General features: G+C 42.1%; 1 protein-coding gene and 2 long non-coding RNA genes across 4 annotated transcripts in view; 1 reads left to right on the top strand and 2 right to left on the bottom strand.

Annotated features, from left to right (window-relative positions):
- The window catches only part of LOC127522891 (uncharacterized), a 52,943-nt gene extending 46,367 nt beyond the window's left edge, over window positions 1-6,576 (bottom strand). The window contains exon 1 of the long non-coding RNA XR_007932746.1: window positions 6,440-6,576. This is a non-coding gene — a long non-coding RNA (uncharacterized LOC127522891). The remainder of the gene's footprint in view (window positions 1-6,439) is intronic.
- On the bottom strand, window positions 1,770-4,756 carry irf2bp2b (interferon regulatory factor 2 binding protein 2b). The gene is made up of 2 exons (XM_051913210.1): window positions 3,820-4,756; window positions 1,770-2,893 (listed from the first exon to the last, which is right to left on the bottom strand). Exons 1-2 carry the CDS (start codon window positions 4,574-4,576, stop codon window positions 2,154-2,156), a joined length of 1,497 nt encoding a protein of 498 aa, XP_051769170.1. The 5' UTR covers window positions 4,577-4,756; the 3' UTR covers window positions 1,770-2,153.
- An 851-nt stretch (window positions 6,577-7,427) lies between the features above and the next one.
- On the top strand, window positions 7,428-16,070 carry LOC127522892 (uncharacterized). Of its 2 annotated transcripts, XR_007932760.1 has the most exons (4): window positions 8,461-8,598; window positions 8,844-11,200; window positions 14,047-14,188; window positions 15,582-16,070. It is a non-coding gene; the product is annotated as an uncharacterized LOC127522892 (long non-coding RNA). The 2 variants fall into 2 exon arrangements; XR_007932759.1 differs by having other exon boundaries at window positions 7,428-11,200.
- The last annotated feature ends 5,416 nt before the right edge of the window (window positions 16,071-21,486 follow it).

Raw genomic sequence — 21,486 nt, 5'->3', positions numbered from 1 at the left:
CCTAAAAAGTTTCTTCAATGGAATTCGTTGTGAAAACCCCCTTTTAGAACATTAATTTTTGCTAAAAATCAATTTCTGACATGCGACTTTTACTTCTGGAAGTCGACTGTGTTCCTCTAAGCTACTATTTCTTATTCATTTGGAATTATGACTGAAATCAAGTATTTTAGTCTAATGAAACAAAGCCAACCATACACGAGCACTGTGAAAACTCAAAACTCAAAGTCTCTATTGTGGAGTTTGGGTCTTTCTGAAACTATTCAGCTTTGGAAAGTTTGGAAATTAAATGTTTATCAAATCAGTTAAGTTGACCTTAAATGTCTTTAGCTCCAGTCACCTACAATAACAAACCACGGTACAAACATCTGAAAGGTTCATTAACGATATTGTGAAACATGGAAAACTTGCAAATTCGTGTGACGGGTGAAAACATCCATTTGACACTGAGGGCGGGACAGCTGCGCAAACAAAAGACAGAAAGAGCTGCGACGTAACCGGAGTAGAGCGATTCATCTCTGACGAGAGTCTTTTCCCCCTCAGGGTGTTGAGTTTCCACGAATACTGAAAAGACGGCTGGAATTCACCAGGCAACCACAGTTCATTCTGTCTGAATCATCCCATCAATATTTGCTTTTGATTCGGATACAAATACCTGCTTTTTTGCCAACATGCTGTGATGACATCTCGCAATGCACGCATGTCTATCGACTCGATTTGATCAAACTCTCAACAAATATGTTGAGGAATGATTCGATCTGAAGATTTTTTGATTGCACTGAAATGTAAACAGACTCTAGTGTAACAAAAAGCACTCAAAATATAAGCCGGTTTTCCAGGTCATCATGGTTGTGAAAGGGTTAACCGGAGTACATGTGACTTGTGTAAGAACACAGATCTCCATTCATTTCAGCAGAGTGAAGAGGGAGGCGGCGACGGACCGTGACTCAGGAATTCCAGCACAGCGAGCACGTGATCCGACACATTTTATTAAGCATATGCTACAGCGCAGCTCCAATAATATAGTCAGATGGCCAGCGCTCGATGTGGGTTGATGCTTTGAGCCTACACAGTAATTAATGAATTTGAACAGTTCAGTTTGATTGTTCCTGTTAAATCTAACAAAAGCCGATTAGTGCAAGACTGGAAAAAAATGAGATCAAGTGTTTCTCCGTATTCCTGAAACTCTTTAACATGAACTAAAGCATGCATTAATCTTAGTCAACATTTATCAAAAGTTGTATCTTTTAAATTTTAATCAATAGTGTAGCAAACATATTGCTGATTGTAATGCATTAACTAATGGGATCTTATTGTAAAGTGTTACTGTTTTCTTTTCCAATCTGCACCTTGAGAGCATGTCATCCTAATGCAGCCGAAATGTTTAACGTCGCGGGTCTTTATCCACCAAAAAAGGCCAAAGGACAGATCATTTACGAGCTCCTAACTGGCAGCATGTGAATAAAAATAGACGCGGAGTGTCGGCTTGCACGCGGCATCAGGTTACTCCACATGGAGGCGGAAAACAATGTGCGATACAAGTCACGGCTTGCGTATTAGGAGGAAAAAACAGAGATACTCTTCCAAATTCAAGCATTCTTGGGTTACCTTAGCTTTGCAAATTGTTGTGATATCAGTTACCATTATGGAGGCAATGAACTCCCAGAATGAACCAAGACAAAATCAGCCTTTTTAGTTCCCTTTTCGCACTCGTTGAGGTCGTTGCATCATCCAGCGAGGGCAGACAATAAGCCAACCACAGACACGTCAGATTGTTATTACAAGGTCAGAAATTGTATTTGGCAATTTTTAAACAAGTGCATACGATACAGCTAAAAGCGTTTCAGTTTTTGCCAAGTGCTTAAAGAGTATTAGTCACATTCTGTGTTTAAACATGGACTGCCACCAGTTCTACTAGTACACCGAGCGCTCGCTCTGAACAACCACTGAATGGGGGAAAGGGAGTCTGTTATAGTGCGTACATACCATTTTATCTTCCAAAAAATATAGAAACACAATGTATTCAAAAAAAGGGAAAGTCAAAAAAATTATACAGCCATGTTTACCAAGTTCCCTTAAGTTCATATGTACATGTCCGTTAGTTCGCGTTTGGATGGTATGCAATATGATTGGTGTTGAAACTGTCAAAAACAAAATCAAGGGTCCCGCTCCTTTTTCACCTTTACGTCCCCAGCCAAAATGGTGGCAATCTCGCCCTGCATGAACGCCCAGGGCACGTTGGAACCGACCAGTGGGCATTTCTCCCCACTAGGGCAGTAAACCTCTCCCGTCGCCCCCTGCTGTTTGATGCTCTCGCGGGAACACGGGAAACAGAACTTGTGCGACGGCACGGACGGGCACTGGACGAAATGTGTGTCCTCGAGGCGCTCGTGGCACAGGGTGCAGCACAACGGCACGCTGCCGGGCGGCACCGAGGAATCCGGAATGCTCTGCGGGTGCCCGGCCTGCGGGTCCATGCCCGGGACGTGCGCGGTCGCCGTGCCCAGTGTGAGCCGTCTCTGTCCGGCGGAGGGCGACTGGGGGCTTCCGCTGTTTCGCCGGCCCGCGGCCGCTGTGGTCGTGGAGTGCACCTGGTTGCCGCCATCTTTAGGCGAGCCGGTGCCGGCGTTGTCCGCGGCCAGGATGAGCGCGGCCATCGGCGACTGGCCGTTCTGTGCGGCTGTGGCCGCCTCTGGCGGAGTAGTGCGCGAATGCGGGGAGATCGTCGAAGGCGGAGCGGCTGCGAATCCCGGCAGGGCCGCGGAGGGCATCTTAAGCACCTCGGATGGAGACGGCAGCCACGGCGGACCCTCACCGTTGAGCTTGGCGGCGGTGCCCTCCCCGTCCGGCTCAGGAGAGGGTTTCCTCTTAATGCCCCGAGAGTGCTTACCGCGGTCTGCAGGGAGAGAGAGATAAACACTCGATTTAGAGACGGAAAACTCTAGTCCGACGCTTCGTGCGTGACCTGATGTTGGCACTGTTTTCTGGCTTTAGACAAAATATGCGGATGATGAAACGGCAAGTCAAGCCACGAAGCACATTTACACACATTATGGACGCTCAATCTAGAGTTTAAAGCATGCTTCGAAATCTCACGCTAATCTAAAGGCTGAATGCAGATATAAAGATGCATGATTCTAGAGTTTGAAAACATGTTAAACACAAAGGCATGTGTAAATAAAACAGTTTTACAGCATGTTAAAACATCTCAAAATATTCTAAAGACTGAATGCAGTTTAAAAATATGAGTGTGAACACAAAATCTAGAGTTTAAAAGCATGCTCTGCACACATGTTTTTGTTTGACATTACATATTATTCTATAGATTGCATCCAGTTACAAAAATTTAAAGTATGAAAGCATGCTCTGATGTTTTAGACTGTTGTAAAAACAAATGCATGTGTAAATATGAGAACAATATGGAGTGTTACAACATGCTTTGACATCTCATATTATTCTTAAAACTGAATCCAGCTTTAAAAAAATGAGTGTGAACACAAAATCTAGAGTTTGAAAGCATGCTCTGATGTTTTAAACGATATATGCATGTGTAAATAAGACTGAATGATGTGGAGTTTTAGAGCATTTTTAGGAGTTTTTTTTTTTACCATCTCAAATTGAACTACAGACACTAAATCCAGAGTTTAAAAGCATGCTCTGATGATTTAAACTATAATGACAATATAGAAGCTGCTGTGTTTTATACTATCTCAAAGATTGCATGATGGATGTATAAAATAAGCACTCTTTGATGTATAATTTTATTGCACAGACAACATGCGTGCATGAGACAAAACTGCGGTTTGAAAGCATGATCAGTACCTGTTTTTAAGGCACTGGAGCTGCTCTCGTATCCCATCCTGTGCTGCAGCGCTGCGTGCTCCTTCTTGAACCGGGAGTCGAGGCTCTGCAGCGCCATCAGGTCTCGGACCGTCTTGCCCTTCTGCGTCCAGTCCTCCACTCGCTTGTGTCCGTCGCTCGGGTCGCTCATGCTGTCGGCGCGGTGCTTGTCCTTCATGTCGTCCGCGCGCTTGCCCACATGCTCCGGTGGGATCCCCATCTGCACGGATCTCCCGTTAAGCGCGTGCACTGGCGGGATGGTCCCGTTTACCAGAGGCACCAGGCTGGGCGGCACGGCGCCAGTCCGACGCGGGTTCGGGCTCTGACGGTTCAGCTCCGGGGGCTCGTCGGGCTTCGGGAACCCATTTGGCACCGGGATCCCGTTCGCCTGCCGTCCCGGCTGGTACTCCGGACCCAGTCTGGGAGGTCTGTCCGACGCGAGGGGGTACCGATCCAGCGGCTGCGGAGGGCGCGAGCCCGGTTCCGTGTGGTTGATGGGCTGGATGTCCTTCCCCGGTTTGCCCACCGGTCCCGGTGATCTGCCCTCCTGGAAGCCGTGAGCGCGCTTCAGCTGCCGCGCAGTTTCGATCACAAACTCGATCCGGTCCGCTCCCTCGTAGTTGACGCATCCGCGGCACACGGGCTCGGTAAAATCCCAGATCATCGCCCACGGCATGCGGGGCAGATCGCACAAATAACACGACTGCCTGCGCGAGGCAGCGACCGCCGCAGACGACATGCTGCTGAAAACGGGGGAAAAGCAAAATATGCAACTAAATTCTCCAAATGTTGCTCGTTCTTATGAGGAAAAAAATAAGAATATATCTCGTTGTAGTTTCCCACCCCGTCCGAAAAGCGAGAAAAACGTTGAAGTTACGCTCCGAAGTTCATGGCAGTGTGCGCTCCAGCCCGCGAGCTCTCAGTGTGGGAGCGGTGACGTCACCGCGCTGCTTCTATTTACTTGATTCTTCGACAACTCGTTCTGCGCATGCGCGCTGCGCTCCCTCCTCACAGAACGGCGCGCTGAATGAGAGCGTATTTGAGGGTGTCAAAGAGCGATCAAAAACATCGACAAAAAGGTGGACGACATGTCAAAAAGTGCGTATTCACGACGGAGGTTTGCTATGCGAAGGGTATAAATGTAATTAGGACGATAGATTATTAAAGTATAGTACATTTTTTCTCTGACGGAATGATCGAATATGTTTTCTACATTTCAGTATTTACCATTTCCATGTGCCCATCATACACATCTTAATATTTTCGAATAAATGTTGAATTTACACGTTTTAAAGACGGAAATTATTGAGCAAACAGAATTTGAATAGTTTCGTAATCATTTTATAGTTTTTTTCTTTGTGGTCACTATCTTAGCTAACTTAAATGTTTTAAGAATGTTTTACTAACGTTCCCGTTAAGTTATGAAAACGTTGTGAGGGAAATAACCGCACAAACATCAGTAAATATTTGCATTATGTTATGTTTTATGGTATTAGTTAGTTTGTCACTCAAAAAAGGAAAAAGAAATGGTTAAAAATTATCATTAAGTTGACCCTCATGTAATCTAACTGCCAATCCCTCAAGTGAGCAATGTCTAACCTTAGATCTTCATGTTCATTTTCTTGTCATTGTGTAAATAATCACGTTTTATTGATTTTTTTAAACCCTATGTAGAGTTCATAGGGTTCTGCAGTACAGGAATGACCCAATTACAGATCGAGTGCAATGGTAGCTGCTCAAAAACTGTTTTAAATGCACAACTGATCGCTGTGAGTAAATGTGATCTTAGAACCCTCACAGTTCCACATTCCAGCGCTCCTGCCAACGCAACGTCATGCGCCACTGCATCCCTTTAACTCTTCCATAACCTCAGATACATAAAGCAGCACAACCGCTGCAACGAGACGCAGTTTAGAGAGATTACAGCCGTTTTTGAGGGAGTTTTTGCTGATTTATTTAATAATTTCAGCAGTAGCGCACTGGTGTGTCTGGAATATCTGCTCTGGTAGATTATTCATCCGCACTGGACTTCGTTCAACCTCAGAGCCTGATTCATGCCTGCCAAGAGCATGTGATTCATGATGCCTGGCAAAATTATGGAAAGTCCCATAGCGAGGACAACGAGTCTAGACCACGTGGTTCTGCCTTTCCAAATTCTTTCATGCATTTATACATGACTCATGACTGAAAGTGAGTTGGCCAATAATTTTGCTGGGCTTGTAGGTCATAGGTGCTGCTCTTTCAATTACACTGAAAAAAATTTGGTTTAAAGCAAATTTCCCTCAGAAATTGTTAGTGAATAATTACACATGAAATTTTTAGGTTAAAAGACTTTCTTGTAAAACAAATGCCAATAATATTTGTTTTATTTACAACTTTGAAAAATCATTTTTACATTGTATATGTCATATAAATAGAGTGCTTTTGTTAATGAAATAGGGAATTATGTCAACATAGTAAGAATTGCAGCAACTGTCCGTCTGTCTTTCCACTCAGCACACAAAGCTGATTTTGTCGGGCGAGGCGATTCAGGAGCCGCAGGCACCGAGTGGGACTTGTTTTTGCAGGCGCTCATGAGGAAGTAAGAGAGTTAGGCACGTACCTCACCCATCCGTGGAAAAACAGACCAACCCTATACTGGCAGCAGGCCAGAGATCCGTGAACATGCTCTGCTGGACGAGACGCTGCAAAGCCAAAAACACGCTGACAGCGAGTGCATGTTGGGCGCAGCCCAGAAACATGATCACTGCTGCTTTTTTGCATTTCTGTTTTGACAGCAGAATTTATAGCAGGTGGTCAGGAAGGGGAGTGCGTTGAAACCAAAAATGGTTTAAGACAAAAGGGAAGTATGGAAATGCATATCATGTAAATCTCCTTCACAAACGGTGCCAAGGGTTTCACTGTGTGATGCAACACTTTTCAGAATGTGTAACAGTATTCGGGCTGTCAATGCACCGCACATGTCGTTTGCTTTTCTCTCACAGCATTACGACATGCATTTCAGTTCCGCCTAAACGCACGAGTCAGCAACACCAGGGAATGTGAATGACTGCCGGGGACACGCAGAACAATGTTTGCCATTTCTGCATTAGAATGGAACACATTGTTCAGTGTTGTGGCTTTAAAGTGCAGCACAAACACTTTCTGGTGAGACGTAATCCTCTCCAGTGACTAACGTGCTAGATTAGAGCACATGTTGCTTACTGGCATTTTCTCTCGGCTCAGACCTTTACACAGGCTTTCCCTTGTTGTCATGCCAACATGTTTTCTAGGTAAACCTCCCCCTCCTAAGGCTCTTAAGCTGGTTAAGTAGAATTGGAACATCCCTCACCTAACAGCCTTGTCTTGAGAATCTCACCATTAGTTACTTTGATTGGGTGGCTGGTTTTATTTCTGTAGTCCAGTGAATCCGCTCCACATTGCACAATCTACTTTACAGGGATATTGCGTGTAGATGGGCAGCAGGCTTTTGGTTTACTAGGGATTTGACGGGGCTTGAGTAGTGACATAGTTTACTAGGTGAAATTAATCTTGTTACTTAATATATATATATATATATATATATATACAACGATCAGGCATAACATTATGACCACCTTCCTAATATTGTGTTGGTGCCAAAACAGCCCTGACCCGTCGAGGCATGGACTCCTCTAGACCCCTGAAGGTGTGCTGTGGTATCTGACACCAAGATGTTAGCAGCAGATCCAAGTCCTGTAAGTTGTGAGGTGGAGCCTCCATGGATCGGACTTGTTTGTTCAGCACATCCCACAGATGCTCGATTGGATTGAGATCTGGGGAATTTGGATGCCAAGTCAACACCTCAAACTCATTGTTGTGCTCCTCAAACCATTCCTGAACCATTTTTGCTTTGTGGCAGGAGCATTATCCTGCTGAAAGAGGCCACAGCCAGCAGGGAATACTGTTTCCATGAAAGGGTGTACGTGGTCTGCAACAATGCTTAGGTAGGTGGTACGTGTCAAAGTAACATCCACATGGATGGCAGGACCCAAGGTTTCCCAGCAGAACATTGCCCAAAGCATCACACTGCCTCCGCCGGCTCGCCTTCTTCCCATAGCGCATCCTGGTGCCATGTGTTCCCCAGGTAAGTGACGCACACGCACCCGGCCATCCATGATTCATCAGACCAGGCCACCTTCTTCCATTGCTCCGTGGTCCAGTTCTGATGCACATGTGTCCACTGTTGGCGCTTTTGGCGGTGGACAGGGGTCAGCATGGTCACCCTGACTGGTCTGTGTCTATGCAGCTCCATACGCAACAAACTGATGCACTGTGTATTCTGACACCTTTCTGTCAGAACCAGCATTAACTTCTGGAGCAATTTGAGCTATAGTAGCTCGTCTGTTGGATCGGACCACATGGGCCAGCCTTCGCTCCCCACGTGCATCAATGAGCCTCGGCCGCCCATGATCCTGTTCCTTCCTTGGAGCACTTTTGATAGATACTGACCACTGCAGACCGGGAACACCCCACAAGAGCTGCAGTTTTGGAGATGCTCTGACCCAGTCGTCTAGCCATCACAATTTGGCCCTTGTCAAACTCACTCAAATCCTTACGCTTGCCCATTTTTCCTGCTTCTAACACATCAACTTTGAGGACAAAATGTTCACTTGCTGCCTAATATATCCACACACTAACGGTATATATATTGTATAATGCAGTAAATTAAATACTCCTCTTTTTATTTGGAACTTTGATGAACAGAAGCCAAAGGATCAGATTTTTCATATCAAATTGATGGTAAGTAATACATCTGTGCACACACTGCTTTAAATGATGAAACACTCAAAACAGTCAAATTAATATTAGAAAACTGATTGGATGATCCATATTTGGAGTAGTAAAATAGCTGAATCACACACACATTAGCTGCATTCTATATTAATCCATTGGATAAACATGACCAGATGAGCATGAATGTGTTATTTCAAATTCTAAAAATTCAACATCATCATAGAGCTAATATCTTATGTTTTTTTCCTCAGGTACTACTTCAGCAAAAGGAAAGCAAAGGAAAAAATCTAATTCAGCGTTCCACAGGCTTTAATAAGCCCCTTCTGAGGTTTCCTGGAATTGTCGGCCAGACGGATCTTTTGCACACACACACTGACAGTCTGTCCCGCTTAGCTGAGTCACATGGGAAGAATTGGACAGATCCAGATCGAGAGATTGGGTTAGACATTGAGAAAGAGACGGGTCAGGTGTCTAGATGATCTCAGCCATCTGAGAACTTCAGAGACAAAACATTGTTGGATTGGGACATTTGTTTAAAGAGACCTATTTTGCTTCTTTGTTTAGTGTGTAATGTTGCTGTTTGAGCATGAAAAAGGCGGGAGTTCTTCTTCACTATAGCAGTGTAAGTTTTTCTGAACTCCCTGAAACGCCTCCATTGTAGTCTTGAGTTTTCTTCACAATATTCCTCATTTAAATAATTCATATGCAGAATAAAGGGGCGGGGCCTGGTTGAGTTAGTTAGTAGTGTGTTGAAACTGGCGATTATGGTAAGGGGCGGGACATTTCCCAAACACCAATCACAACACACTGCTCCAGCTGACCAATCAGAGCACACTGTGCTTTTCAGAAGGAGGGGCTTCATAGAGACAGGAACTAAACAGAGCGTTACTGACAGACTGGGAAGAGAGGAGCTGAACAATGGAGAATATGAGGAAAACAATCAACCTGTTCTAGTAGAGCACAAAAACAACATCAAGAGTTTTTGGCCTCTTTAATTAAATCAAACACAAATAACTCGCTAGTTCACAAGCTGATACACAATTCAACTTTGAAGGGTGTAAGGCATCTACTGGCTCAGGAAGTGATGCAATAAATCTCATCTGAGAGGGAACGCAGGACAGTGAACGGTCACAGATCCTCTCCTGTGTTGCTTACACACACTGCGACCCTTTAATAATTAAACAAAAAGCTTTGTACGGCACGCTTTGATGTGTTAAAGCCGTTTAATATTTAAACAGCACATTTTCCAATTAAGCATTCTCATTTAATCTTCTTGTAGACAGGAAAGGTGCTTGCTGCGTGCTGAATTGCGAATTATACAAATAGCCTTAATGTGAATATCTTAATCCAGCCGAGCTCTTCTATTAACTATGATGTTTTTTCACTTTAAACAGCCTTTTCACAAAATGGAGGGCCAGCTCTTTGAGTTGCTGCATTGAATATGTCTAATCAGTGATGTAATTGCATGTTCTGGTAATGTTGTGAACATTACTTCTTGCCCAGTGAGAGTCTCGTTTCTGATTGGTTGGCTCGCCACACAGGAAGGCGTAACTATGGAGACCAAGGCCTTATCTGGATAGCCTGTGTGACAAACCACTTCCTGTTTACAATGTTTTGGTCCACATTCCCTTTTCATGTCAGCAGACCTCCCGCATAGTGAAATACGGAGGCAGTTTGACAGGAAAAGAGCGCTGAGAGTGTTGCCGCGTTTGGCTCTTGTCTGAAAGTACGAAGTGCGTTATTTACCCTCTCGATGCCGCAGAGGCTGGAAAGCCTTTGATTTAATGTGATTGAAAAGCATGCACTAGATTTCCTGCTGAGTGTGCATGCAGTAAATCTCAGCACCACCTTGATGGAGCGCTGTTAAAGGGCGGGACAGAAGTAAATATTTCTCTCAGAGTAATCAGCACAGAAACACTCGACACTGGAGGAAAGATATACAACAGGCCGATGCAAAGGATGTGTCCTCCTGACACGCAGCATGTTAAAATGTTCAGCAATAACCCATAAATATCAAGTGTGCTGAACTCAAAAAGGACAGGAACTTTCACCCTGGGATTTTTGGGGAAAGTGTTGTAGCTGGAGATTGAATCATGCTTTCTCTCACTCTCTGTTTTTATGTCAGTCTGTCTCTCTTCCCCTCCTCTCGCTCTCGCCATAATCCTCTTTGCAGGCTTGGAAACTGGAGTGGCGTGCTTCCAAGGCAAAGGTTGATGGGAAAACGTACATGCTGCCAAGCGGGCCCCAGTTGCCGGCGTTAGAAGCACACACATCTTTGTTCTCTGAGACCTGGTGTCCCGCCAAGAGCCTCATTTCTGTCTCTGCATTATGGTTGCTCTGGATGCGCGCCAAACTACAGACTCTCACTTCTTTACTCTCTCTCTCTCTCTCTCGCTCTTTCTTTTTTTCCGTTTTGGCCTGCTTCTCTCTCTCATCCCGCATCCATTACTTCTCTCTGCTGCCAAACATTCTGCAGTTGCCATGGCAGCCGGGAGGCTGGAACTTTGGAGCGACGCAGCCAATGAGTCACCAGAGATTCCAGCTGCGGCACATCTGCTGGAGAACAACAACAGCAGCGGCGGCGGAGAGATAAAAAACATTAAATATGGTAATAACTTTTAACATGGAATCAAAATAATTTACATTTTTAATGCATGTTCCTTATTATGCACAATTCGTCAGTGCAGATTATGCTAAAGAAAAATAATCTCCAATAATCGAAAGCCCCGTTACTTTTAGTTGTTCATGAGATTAAATCTTTTTTTTTTTTCACAATTTCTACCGGATAAAACATTTGAGAGTTTAAAATAGCTTTACATGACTTTTCCAGGTCTAAAAATACCTCATACATGGTGCAAAAGTTTAGAATAATTCAGATTTTTAAAATGTTTTTGAAAGAGTCTCTTCTGCTGCATTTATTTGATCAAAAATACAGTAAAAATTGTGAAATATTATTACAATGTAAATCAGCTGTTTTCTATGTGAATATATAGTAAAGTGTAATTTATTCCTGTGATCAAAGCTGAATTTTCAGCATCATTACTCCAGTCTTCAGTGTCACATGATCCTTCAGAAATGGATCATGCAACATGAGATGCTGATTTGCATATTACATTTACAAAAAATAAAGCATATCCAGGTTTTCCAAGCCTCTTTGAAAAAAAAAAAAAAAACTGGTCTTGAGGGAGTGAATTAAAATAAGAAATACACATTTTTAAAATAATGTTTTTAATTGTTTTATCAGGTTTGTTTTGCCATATTTTAAATCATGTTGAAGTGCCCTCGAGAGTTTGCTGTTATACAGCATGATTCAGTTTCCTGATTCTATTCTGGAGCCAAAAGCAGTTTAACACAAAACAGATGAAGAATGATGTCATGATGACACGATCTTTTATCAAGGCCGGTGATGTTTACACGACAGGCTCGTATTACAGCACACATGATACGGTATCTGACTGTTTCCGTGGATTTCTCCATGCACTCATTTCTTCCTGGAGAAAAGCTGTGAACTCATCAGCAATCCTCACTTGAACTGTGTTCATTTTTCCTCTTTTCCCTGGAGTGTCTGACGGGAAGACGGATGTCTTTGTTCTTGTTTACTTTCCCCACTTCCCTCGTTTTTTTCCCCTCTCAGCTCTATAAAGTGAAGCCGACCTTCACTATTCAGGTAATTGTTCACACGGCTTCCAAAAATAACATCAGCGCAGCACGACAAAGTTCACTGTGATGTAACCGAAGCCCCGAAGCAAGAATGGCACATAATGACAGCTTATGTAATGTCCAGACAGACAGCCATTATTTTTCCTGCTCTCTCTCTCTTTCTCTCTCATGACTTTTATCCTTCCACACTCCATGAATTTTTCTGCGGATTACCCCATGATTCATTTGGAAATGTGGTTTTTCTGGGTTAATTAGTGGTGTTTGTTAAGACAAGCATCACTTTTACTGATCAAACCTCATTAGTGACCAGTGGTTCTGAACCAGAGTTGAGATTTCTGGGCCTTTGAATATCGTCGTAGACAATGAGATTTAATTTACACTTATTCTGCAGATAAATCATGCTGTGCTCTGTTCTGGTGTGGTTTGGACGGCACATGTGCTAAACCAAAACCTCTTTACTAGCGCTCATGTCAAGAAACACTTCTCGCTGCACATCGCTCATGAATCAAACTCGCGTTTCCAGTATCTGGAGACATTTCCTGGCTTCCCTCCGTGTCTGTGATCCGGGCCAGATTATGAGGTGACCGCAGAAATCCAGCCTGTGCCATTGTCTGTGGAGAGCTTTATCTTTCCTCTCATTGACTCCAGATGGAGAAGGATCGTGAATGAGACGCTTGCATGAAGAACCTTCGTTTCTGAAGGTGCTGTGAGAACAATAACTCAATGTACTTCCTGTAGCAGAGCTTTGAATGGGCTTAATCGCTCTTCCTTATCAGTCAGATCTTTGTTTACATTTGTGCGTTTAACACTTGCAAAAGAGGAACAAAAGCAGTTCATCAAAGAGCCAACAATATTGGTAATATACAATGTCAGGTTTAGACTGGGAAGCTTCAAGCCGCAACTTATCACTTTACAAAACATATTATGAAACTGTGTGTCCTGAAAAAACTGATCTGATCACATTCGCCACTGAGGACGGTGTAAAGATTACGCAATGTCACATGTCACACTTCAAAAGGTTGGAATAATTAAGATGTTTCTGAAAGAAGTTCTGCTCACTGCATTTATTTGATCGAAAATACAGTAAAAACAGTGAAATATTTTTGTAATGTAAATCAGCTGTTTTCTATGTGAAAATATAGTAAAATATAATTTATTCCTGTGATCAAAGCTGAATTTTCAGCATGTGTCACATGATCCTTCAGAAATCATTCTTATATGCTGATTTGCTGCTCAAGAAACATATTTTTGTGGAAACCGTCATACATTTTATTTTTCAGGATTCTTTGATGAATATAAAGTTCAAAAGAACAGCATTTATTTGAAATAGGATCTTTTGTAACATTATAAATGTCTTTATTAATTAATTTTCATCAATTTATTGTGTCCTTACTCAACTTTCGCAAAAAAATATGACTGTTTTCAACATTGATAATAATCATAAATGTTTCTTGAGCATCAAATCATCATATCAGAATGATTTCTGAAGGATCATGTGACACTGAAGACTGGAGTAATGATGCTGAAAATTCAGCTTTGATCACTGGATATAAATTACACTTTACTATTTATTCACATAGAAAACAGCTGATTGACATTATAATAATATTTCACAATTTTTACTGTATTTTTGATCAAATAAATGCAGCCTTGCTGAGCAGAAGAGACTTTTTATTATTATTATTCCAGACTGACTGGCAGTGCTTGTGCTCATGTCTAGTGGTTTTTAATGCTGTGTGAACGGGATGTATGTCGCTTCTGTTATCTTTGTGTTTATCTGTTTTACACACACAGACGGAGCGTGGCCTGAAGTGAGGAGCAGAGTACACGAGGTGCCCTTGGCGAGACAGATAAGCTGCAGTAATATGATTACACGTCCTGCATTGTGCAACTCATGACTCAACCTCTAATTACAGCTGTGCTGCACTGTTTGCAGGTCAGTGTGTGTGTGTGTGTGTGTGTGTGTGTGTGTGGAGGGAATGCTTACTGGACGGTGTGTCAGTGGACGCCCTGTCCGACCGCTGTACTGTGAACTGTGCTGAATTCACTGGAAACCACATGCTCGTAAACACAGCGAGTTGCACAACACATGTAGTGCCTTTACAGTAAATACAAATGAGGAAATAAAATTACTCACACATGCCGCATAAGCAGCCATAGAGTATTTACAAACGTCAGTGTTTCATAAACAGAGGATTATTTATGCCTCCATAACCAGTGGTTTTACCACTTTAAGAAGGAAGTTGGTCGATTAAGTAATTGTTGATCCTCATTGCTTGTTCCACTTAAACAACGTTATATCACCACAAACTACATATCATCTCCAACAACTGACGGCTCGTCATGTGACAGAGCTGCTTGTTTTCAAACGTTTAACAGAAACTCAAAATGTTTTGTAATTGTATTGAATAATTTAACCACAATTATTTTTTGTGATTCCAGTAGATTAAAGAACTGTATTTACTTTAATAAACCAATAGTTGCTGAGGGAGAAATAATAAAGAAACTATACACATTGATTTCATGTGTTTTTTTAGCATTTTAATTAAGTTTGATTATTTTAATACAACCTAATTTAAGCCATATAAAATAACAGTCAGAAAAATTTTGCATATGTGTTTCATGTTTAGTATCATATTTTATACATCTAATAATGAGAATATGGTGTAAAATTATTCAGGGAGTCAAACTGAGCAAAAATATGCAATTTATGCGTATAAATATCAATATCTGATGTCTTAGTAAGATGATATTTAAATGCTTAGTTTTATGTAGTTTTAAAACATATAATATAATGCGATACAATGAAGATTGAGAGATGAACAAATAAACCTGATGATCATATTTGATACTCATGATTTTTCTGGATAAACCTGCTTCAGTCCAGCTGAAATATTACTAACAATATCAAAGTTATTCTTACGTTTACTTGATAAAATCAGAGCTGAAAGACACGAGCTGAAGTTTGTACAATTATACTAAAAGACTTTTACTTGATAAAACAGTCTAAACTATCGATCAGATAGTAGGAGATTGAGTGTGACAGGTTTATCAGATCATTTAGAGACCTTACAGAGGGTTAATTCCTCCTGTACAGTACAGCCATAAATCAGTGTGAATCGTATATGAGAGATGTTTGAGTTCATAATGACTTTTTGATTACAGGTATCTTGGTGAATCTAAGCAGACGTGCAGATTTAAGCAGTTTAATCGTCTCCATTGAGAAATTGAAGTATATTCCACACATTCGTTGGTCTCAGTGATTTCACCTTCGGCCGCTCGTACCATAGTAAAACATTAAACCCTGACAGACTCTTATCTGTGTTCAGGTGAGCCGCGGTTAAACCAGCTCAGCGCCGCAGGAGGGGTTGCGTCAAAGATTTATCAACATGACACTTTGAATGGATTCCAGAGAGCTCATTGATTTCACACGTGACCTTTGCACCCCGCTTGTGAGTCTGGGTGGAAATGGGCGTCGACCAGCGAGCGCAAATCTGCTGGACTGACACTGAGAGAGTGTCTCAATGGAGGAGTGGAGGAACACAGACGGAGGTCAAGGACAGAGGAGAGCGTCCATCAGATGATTCATCAACTGTCTGAAGTGACAGACACCAGATAACTTTGAATGAACGTTTATTAACGTTACTGGAAGAACATAAAGTTCATAAAGTTGAGAGAACCTTGACACAACGTTCTGAGAATGTTCCCTGTTCCCTGAGATATACTGCACACGCCGTATGAACTACAGTACTTTAATGGTGTTGTATGGAAAAGATCCATTTAAAAATTAATAAATAAACATATAAATCAAAATAAATTGTAGTTTAGGTCACGTAAACACTGTTAAGTTGGTAGTATTTGTATGAGGTTGTGAAGTCTTTAAACTTATGTGCACATTTTTGTGTGAGGCGCCATTAAAATGTGGAAAAGATTTTTGTGGAAAGGTCACATACTTTAGGTTTTCATACAGAATGAAGTCAGGAAAACAAATCTGTGAGGGTGGATTTATACACACACACACACACACACACACACACAAACACACTGGCTTTGTTTTTTTAGAAACAGAGAGGGGCGGAGCCAACTAATGGTGACACTGAGTTAAACAAATGAGCAGAGTGGGCGGATCACAGAGGGGGCGGAGCCAGAGCCACAAAAGACACAGCCCACGCAAGTGACTGACTCAGCGATTCTAGCTGGCTTAGATCAACACACACACACACACACACACACACACACACACACACACACAGAGTAAATAGCTCAAAGGTGCGTCACGGCTTCATAGATTACTGACCTGAAATATGCCTGACAGGAGAGAAGGAAGTTTAGCTTGACAGAAATAGAGAATTACGTGTAGAGAGAACAAGTGTTTAAAGAGGATTAGCAGGCTTTCAGAACGAGAAGAAACAAACACTGAATTCCCCGTCCGACCCACTAAACCAGCAAACCACGAAATTAGAATAAAGAAACTGTGAGGAACAAACATAACTTACAGTCGGTGATATCATCAGATTTCATTGTTTCTCTCGTGTGATTTCCATCAGCTGCGAGGCCTTACAGTGCTCCGATGAAGATTCAGACAAACATCAGTGTCTGTTCCTCGTGTTTTAAGAACGTTTTGCTAATGTTCACATTAAGTTATTAAAATGTTATTTCTGAGTGTTTAACATTCTATTGTATCATTCTTCAAACATTATGGGAACATTACTTTTGAGTGTTCTCTGAACGTTCTGGAGCAAACATTCATGAACGATGTATGAATAATGTTTTTGTGCTAATGTTTTGAGAACATTATAGACCAGATAACTTTGAATGAACATACTTTTAAAGTGTTAGTTAACCCAAAAATTAAATTTCTGTCATTAATCACTCACCCTCATGTCGTTCCACACCCGTAAGACCTTCGTTCATCTTCAGAACACACTTTAAGATATTTTTGATGAAATCCGAGAGACTCGTCCATAGACAGCAATATAATCAACACTTTCAAGGTCCAGAAAGGAACTAAAGACATTGTTAAAACAGTCATGTGACTGCAGTGGTTCAACCTTAATGTTATGAAGAGACGAGAATACTTTTTGTGCGCAAAAACAAAACAAAAATAACAACTTTATTCAACAATCTCTTCTCTTCTGTCATTCTCATACGTTTTCGTCCAGCGCTTCCATGTTCTACGTCAGAACGACTCATTATTGGCCGGCTCCTGCGTCAGCATCACATGCATGTGTCATGCTGATCACGTAAACACGGAAGCTTCACTGTGTTACTGCGTCACCTGCGTAAGATAATGACGGGGAGAGATGAATTTGTTGAGTAAAGTGGTTATTTTTGTTTTGTTTTTGAGCACAAAAAGTATTCTCGTCTCTTCATAACATTAAGGTTGAACCACTGCAGTCACATGACTGTTTTAACGATGATTTTACTACTTCTCTGGACCTTGAATGTGGTAATTTCATTGCTTTCTATTGAGGATAAAAAAATATCAAAAATATCTTAATTTGTGTTCTGAAGATGAACGAAGGTCTTACGGGTGTGGAACGACATGAGGGAGAGTAATTAATGACAGAAATTTACATTTTTGGGTGAACTAACACTTTTGAAGTTACTAAAAAATCTATGGATGTTTGTCCATAACTTTTAGAGAACCTTGCCACAACGTTCTGAGAATGTTTTCTGTTCGCTGGGATATAGTGCACACGCCGTATGACCTACTTTTATAGTGTTTGTATGTCATCATGAACTCTTGATTTGAAAACTCTTATTTTGTATTCCACAAGAAAATGACCCACAGCAACACTGTGGTATGAACTATTTCTGTACAATTCTCTACAACCTTGTTCTTGTATATTTTCAGAAGCAGAAATGAGCTCAGTGGAAAAATCATCCAGATGTCTCCTGCATCCCTGCAGATTCGTTTTCCTCTCTTTTTTAAGGTGGCGCAGCAGGAGCGGCCCGGAATGACCTAGATTTGTAGAGGAAGGACGTCCCCTCTGGACTCACGGCGGCGAGACACTTATTTATGGGCAAATATTGTTGTATTGTGGATGAACTCAACTTTACATGTAAAAGATCTCTTTTTTATTTTTGCCTGTAGTGCATCTGTGGTCAGAAATAGACGCCAAACAATTTGTTTAGTGTGTGAATTTGGCCGGTATAAACTTCACCTGTAATCTCTCACAGAAAGCTTCTCATTCTGTCTTATCTGGAAATGTTGTTTCCCATGAGCCTCCACTATTGTGATACTGATTCATTCTGTTACAGGATCATTGTGTTCTGTACTCTTTCAGCGCTGCGCCGTCGCTCCACCCTCATCCCTGCTTCACTGGGGTTCAGAGCGAAACCGATACTCTCCGCACGGACACAACGTCACCTACGGATCTGAGCAACAGGATCTGGTGGGAGTGGAGGACACACAACTTCACAGCGGATTGAATGACTGTGTGTGTGTGTGTGGGGGGGGGGGGGGGGGGGGGGGGGGGGGGGGGGGTAAAAGACAGTGCAAGGTTGTGTGTGTGTGAAGGTGTTATTTTACAGCAGACACAATATTCAGGGACACAAGCGGAACACATACACACGTCCGTCCTTCATCTGCTGATATTCCTCTGTAATCACGACAGCTGGAACATCCGGCTCAATCACAGCAGTCTGACGCTCGACGCCAAGGGCGTTTGCTGCAGAGGGAGAAAGAAAAGTCCAAGATGACCTCAAGATCTCGCTGGACACTTGAGCTCACTGGAGAAAATGTTAACATCGACACTCTTAGAACAAAAGGTTCAGTGGGTTCTGCACAGAACTCCAGGGTTCTTGACTCAGTTTTAAAGAACCCTTTTATGACAAAAAGGTTCTACAGTATATAAGGAGAAATGTCATAAATTATTGCATCATTTTTGTAAAGTAAATCAGCTGTTTTCTATGTAAATATATATATTTATTCCTGTGATCAAAGCTGAATTTTCAGCATCATTACTCCAGTCTTCAGTGTCACATGATCCTTCAGAAATCATTCTGATATGATGATTTGATGATCAAGAAACGTCTTGTGCTCTTTCAGTGTCTCTGAGGTTGAGGACGGACATTTGACAAAGGTTACGACTCGGCCATTCGTCTGCGAAAGAGAATTTCACAGCTGTCAGTCAGACGGTGAATCAACACAAACGCTGGACACACACTGACCCTCACACTCGAGCCGGCGGTCCTCACACACACACACACACACACACACACACTCCAGCTCGACTGCTGTGGATCAGGGCCGTTTGGTCTCGTGTGTTCAGAGGGTGAAACTGTCCTGCTGAAACTCACACTCGGGTCTGAAGCGGTTCTGTGAATCCTGTGAATAGAACAGAGCTGGAACTTACTCACGTATATATGAGAGCAGATACAATACTGAAACACATCACTGAGCCACAACACACACACTCACTCACACACACACACACTCACAGGCTTCAGCAGGTCATCGTGTTGGGATGCATGCTGGCACTCCAATCTGCTGATATCCCGTCGGGCCTCCGACATTTTCCATGGAGCCTGTTGAGCCGAGCTGCCCGCTCTGAACCACACCGGGAAAAACACACAGTGATGCTGCAGAGACTCACTTTACACTTCAGAACGAGAGTGCTCAGAAGTTGCTTTGCATTAAATATGCACTGTGACATTATATACATATATATATAAACACACACACACACACACACACACATAAATAACACTCATCCGAGAAATCAGCTTCACAGATGTTTTTCCTGAGAAAAAGCCCCCAGTAATCTCACTTTCAACACACTCAACTTTTTACTTTTTTTTAGGATTGCAAGCCTGAGTTCTGTGATGTTTGCATACACACACACACACACACACACACACCTCTGTTTTCACACTCATACATGACAGACATGCTGACACAAGCAAATGCAGAGGCCAAACTGTGTGAATGACGACTCATGGAAAACTCCCGTCTGCCTGTGTCTGACCTGCTGTTGATACACACACACACACACACACACACACACACACAGAGAGAGAGGAAAAACTGTGATGTGCTTCATTCCTTTAGGGCTTTACTGTGGCCTGATTTTTTTGTCAGTCTGATTGCATCACACACACACACAGACACACACACACACACACACACAGACACACACACACAGCGCTGGGAAACTCCTCCTCTGCATCTCTCTGTTCTGCTAATGTTTATCTCATGACCTGAAGGCAAGAAAACATCAGGTTCAGAATAATAAAATCACAAGATCTCCAGGATCACAGTCACATCAAACTACTGCAAACTAACTTCATCTGTAACACTTTACAGTGAGGTTCATTAGTTAAACTTTAGTTAATGTATCAACTAACATGAACTAACCATGAGCAGTACATTTGTTACAGTATTTACTAATCTTCATTAATGTTAATTCATGAAAATACAGTTGTTCACTAACTAATGTTAACAATATTTTAATAATGTATTAATAAATGTTGAAATTAACATTAACAAAGATTAATAAATGCTGTAGAAGTGCAGTTCATTATTAGTTCATGTTAACTAATGAAACTTACTGTAAAGTGTTACAACTTCATCAATAACGTCATCCGCTTAATCTGTGTTTGGAAGTAATCCAGAGTAATATATAGCTTTTATTAATATTTTAAATCAACACTGCAACTTTAAAAGTAAGAAGACGACGGAAAACCCATTTCTAACAGCTGAATCCTGACGGGACGTCCAGAGGCTTTGAGCTTTGATTTGCATCATAGTTTCTCTGTCCTCGTGTGTATTTTTGGACATGGGTATCCAGGCGACACACCCATCAGCCACTCCGACCTCAGCAAACCGGATCCGTGCGGATCATCTCCAGCCCTGGATCCAGGCTGTTCTTCATGCGTTCCCACATGTTCCTCACAGATCTTCTGCTGCAAACTGAAGCGTTTATTTTCAACATGCGGTTTTTCAGGCTTGTGAACGATTTCTAAACCAGTGTGTGAGAACAGGAGTGAGTGTGTGAAAGATGAATCATATCACCAACTAAAACACCTCAAATCCCGGCTGCATCTGTACGCTCTCTCATGGGAATTAAACTGGACCTATAACGCCCCCTTTCACAAGATGTAATATAAGTCTCCCAGAATGTGTCTGTGAAGTTTCAGCTCAAAATCCCCCACAGATCATTTATTATAGCTTGTCAAATTTGCCCCTATTTGGGCGTGAGCAAAAACACACCGTTTTGTGTGTGTGTC

Source organism: Ctenopharyngodon idella, chromosome 11, assembly GCF_019924925.1.
Source record: "Ctenopharyngodon idella isolate HZGC_01 chromosome 11, HZGC01, whole genome shotgun sequence".
Classification (NCBI taxonomy): domain Eukaryota; kingdom Metazoa; phylum Chordata; class Actinopteri; order Cypriniformes; family Xenocyprididae; genus Ctenopharyngodon; species Ctenopharyngodon idella.
This window is presented reverse-complemented; position numbering and strand designations above follow the sequence as displayed.

Coding starts and splice junctions, on each gene's coding strand:
- irf2bp2b (XM_051913210.1), bottom strand. CDS start 4,576: ATGTCGTCTGCGGCGGTCGCTGCCTCGCGCAGGCAGTCGTGTTATTTG. Junction 2,894..3,819: donor CTCCAGTGCCTTAAAAACAG/GTACTGATCATG, acceptor CTCTCCCTGCAG/ACCGCGGTAAGCACTCTCGG.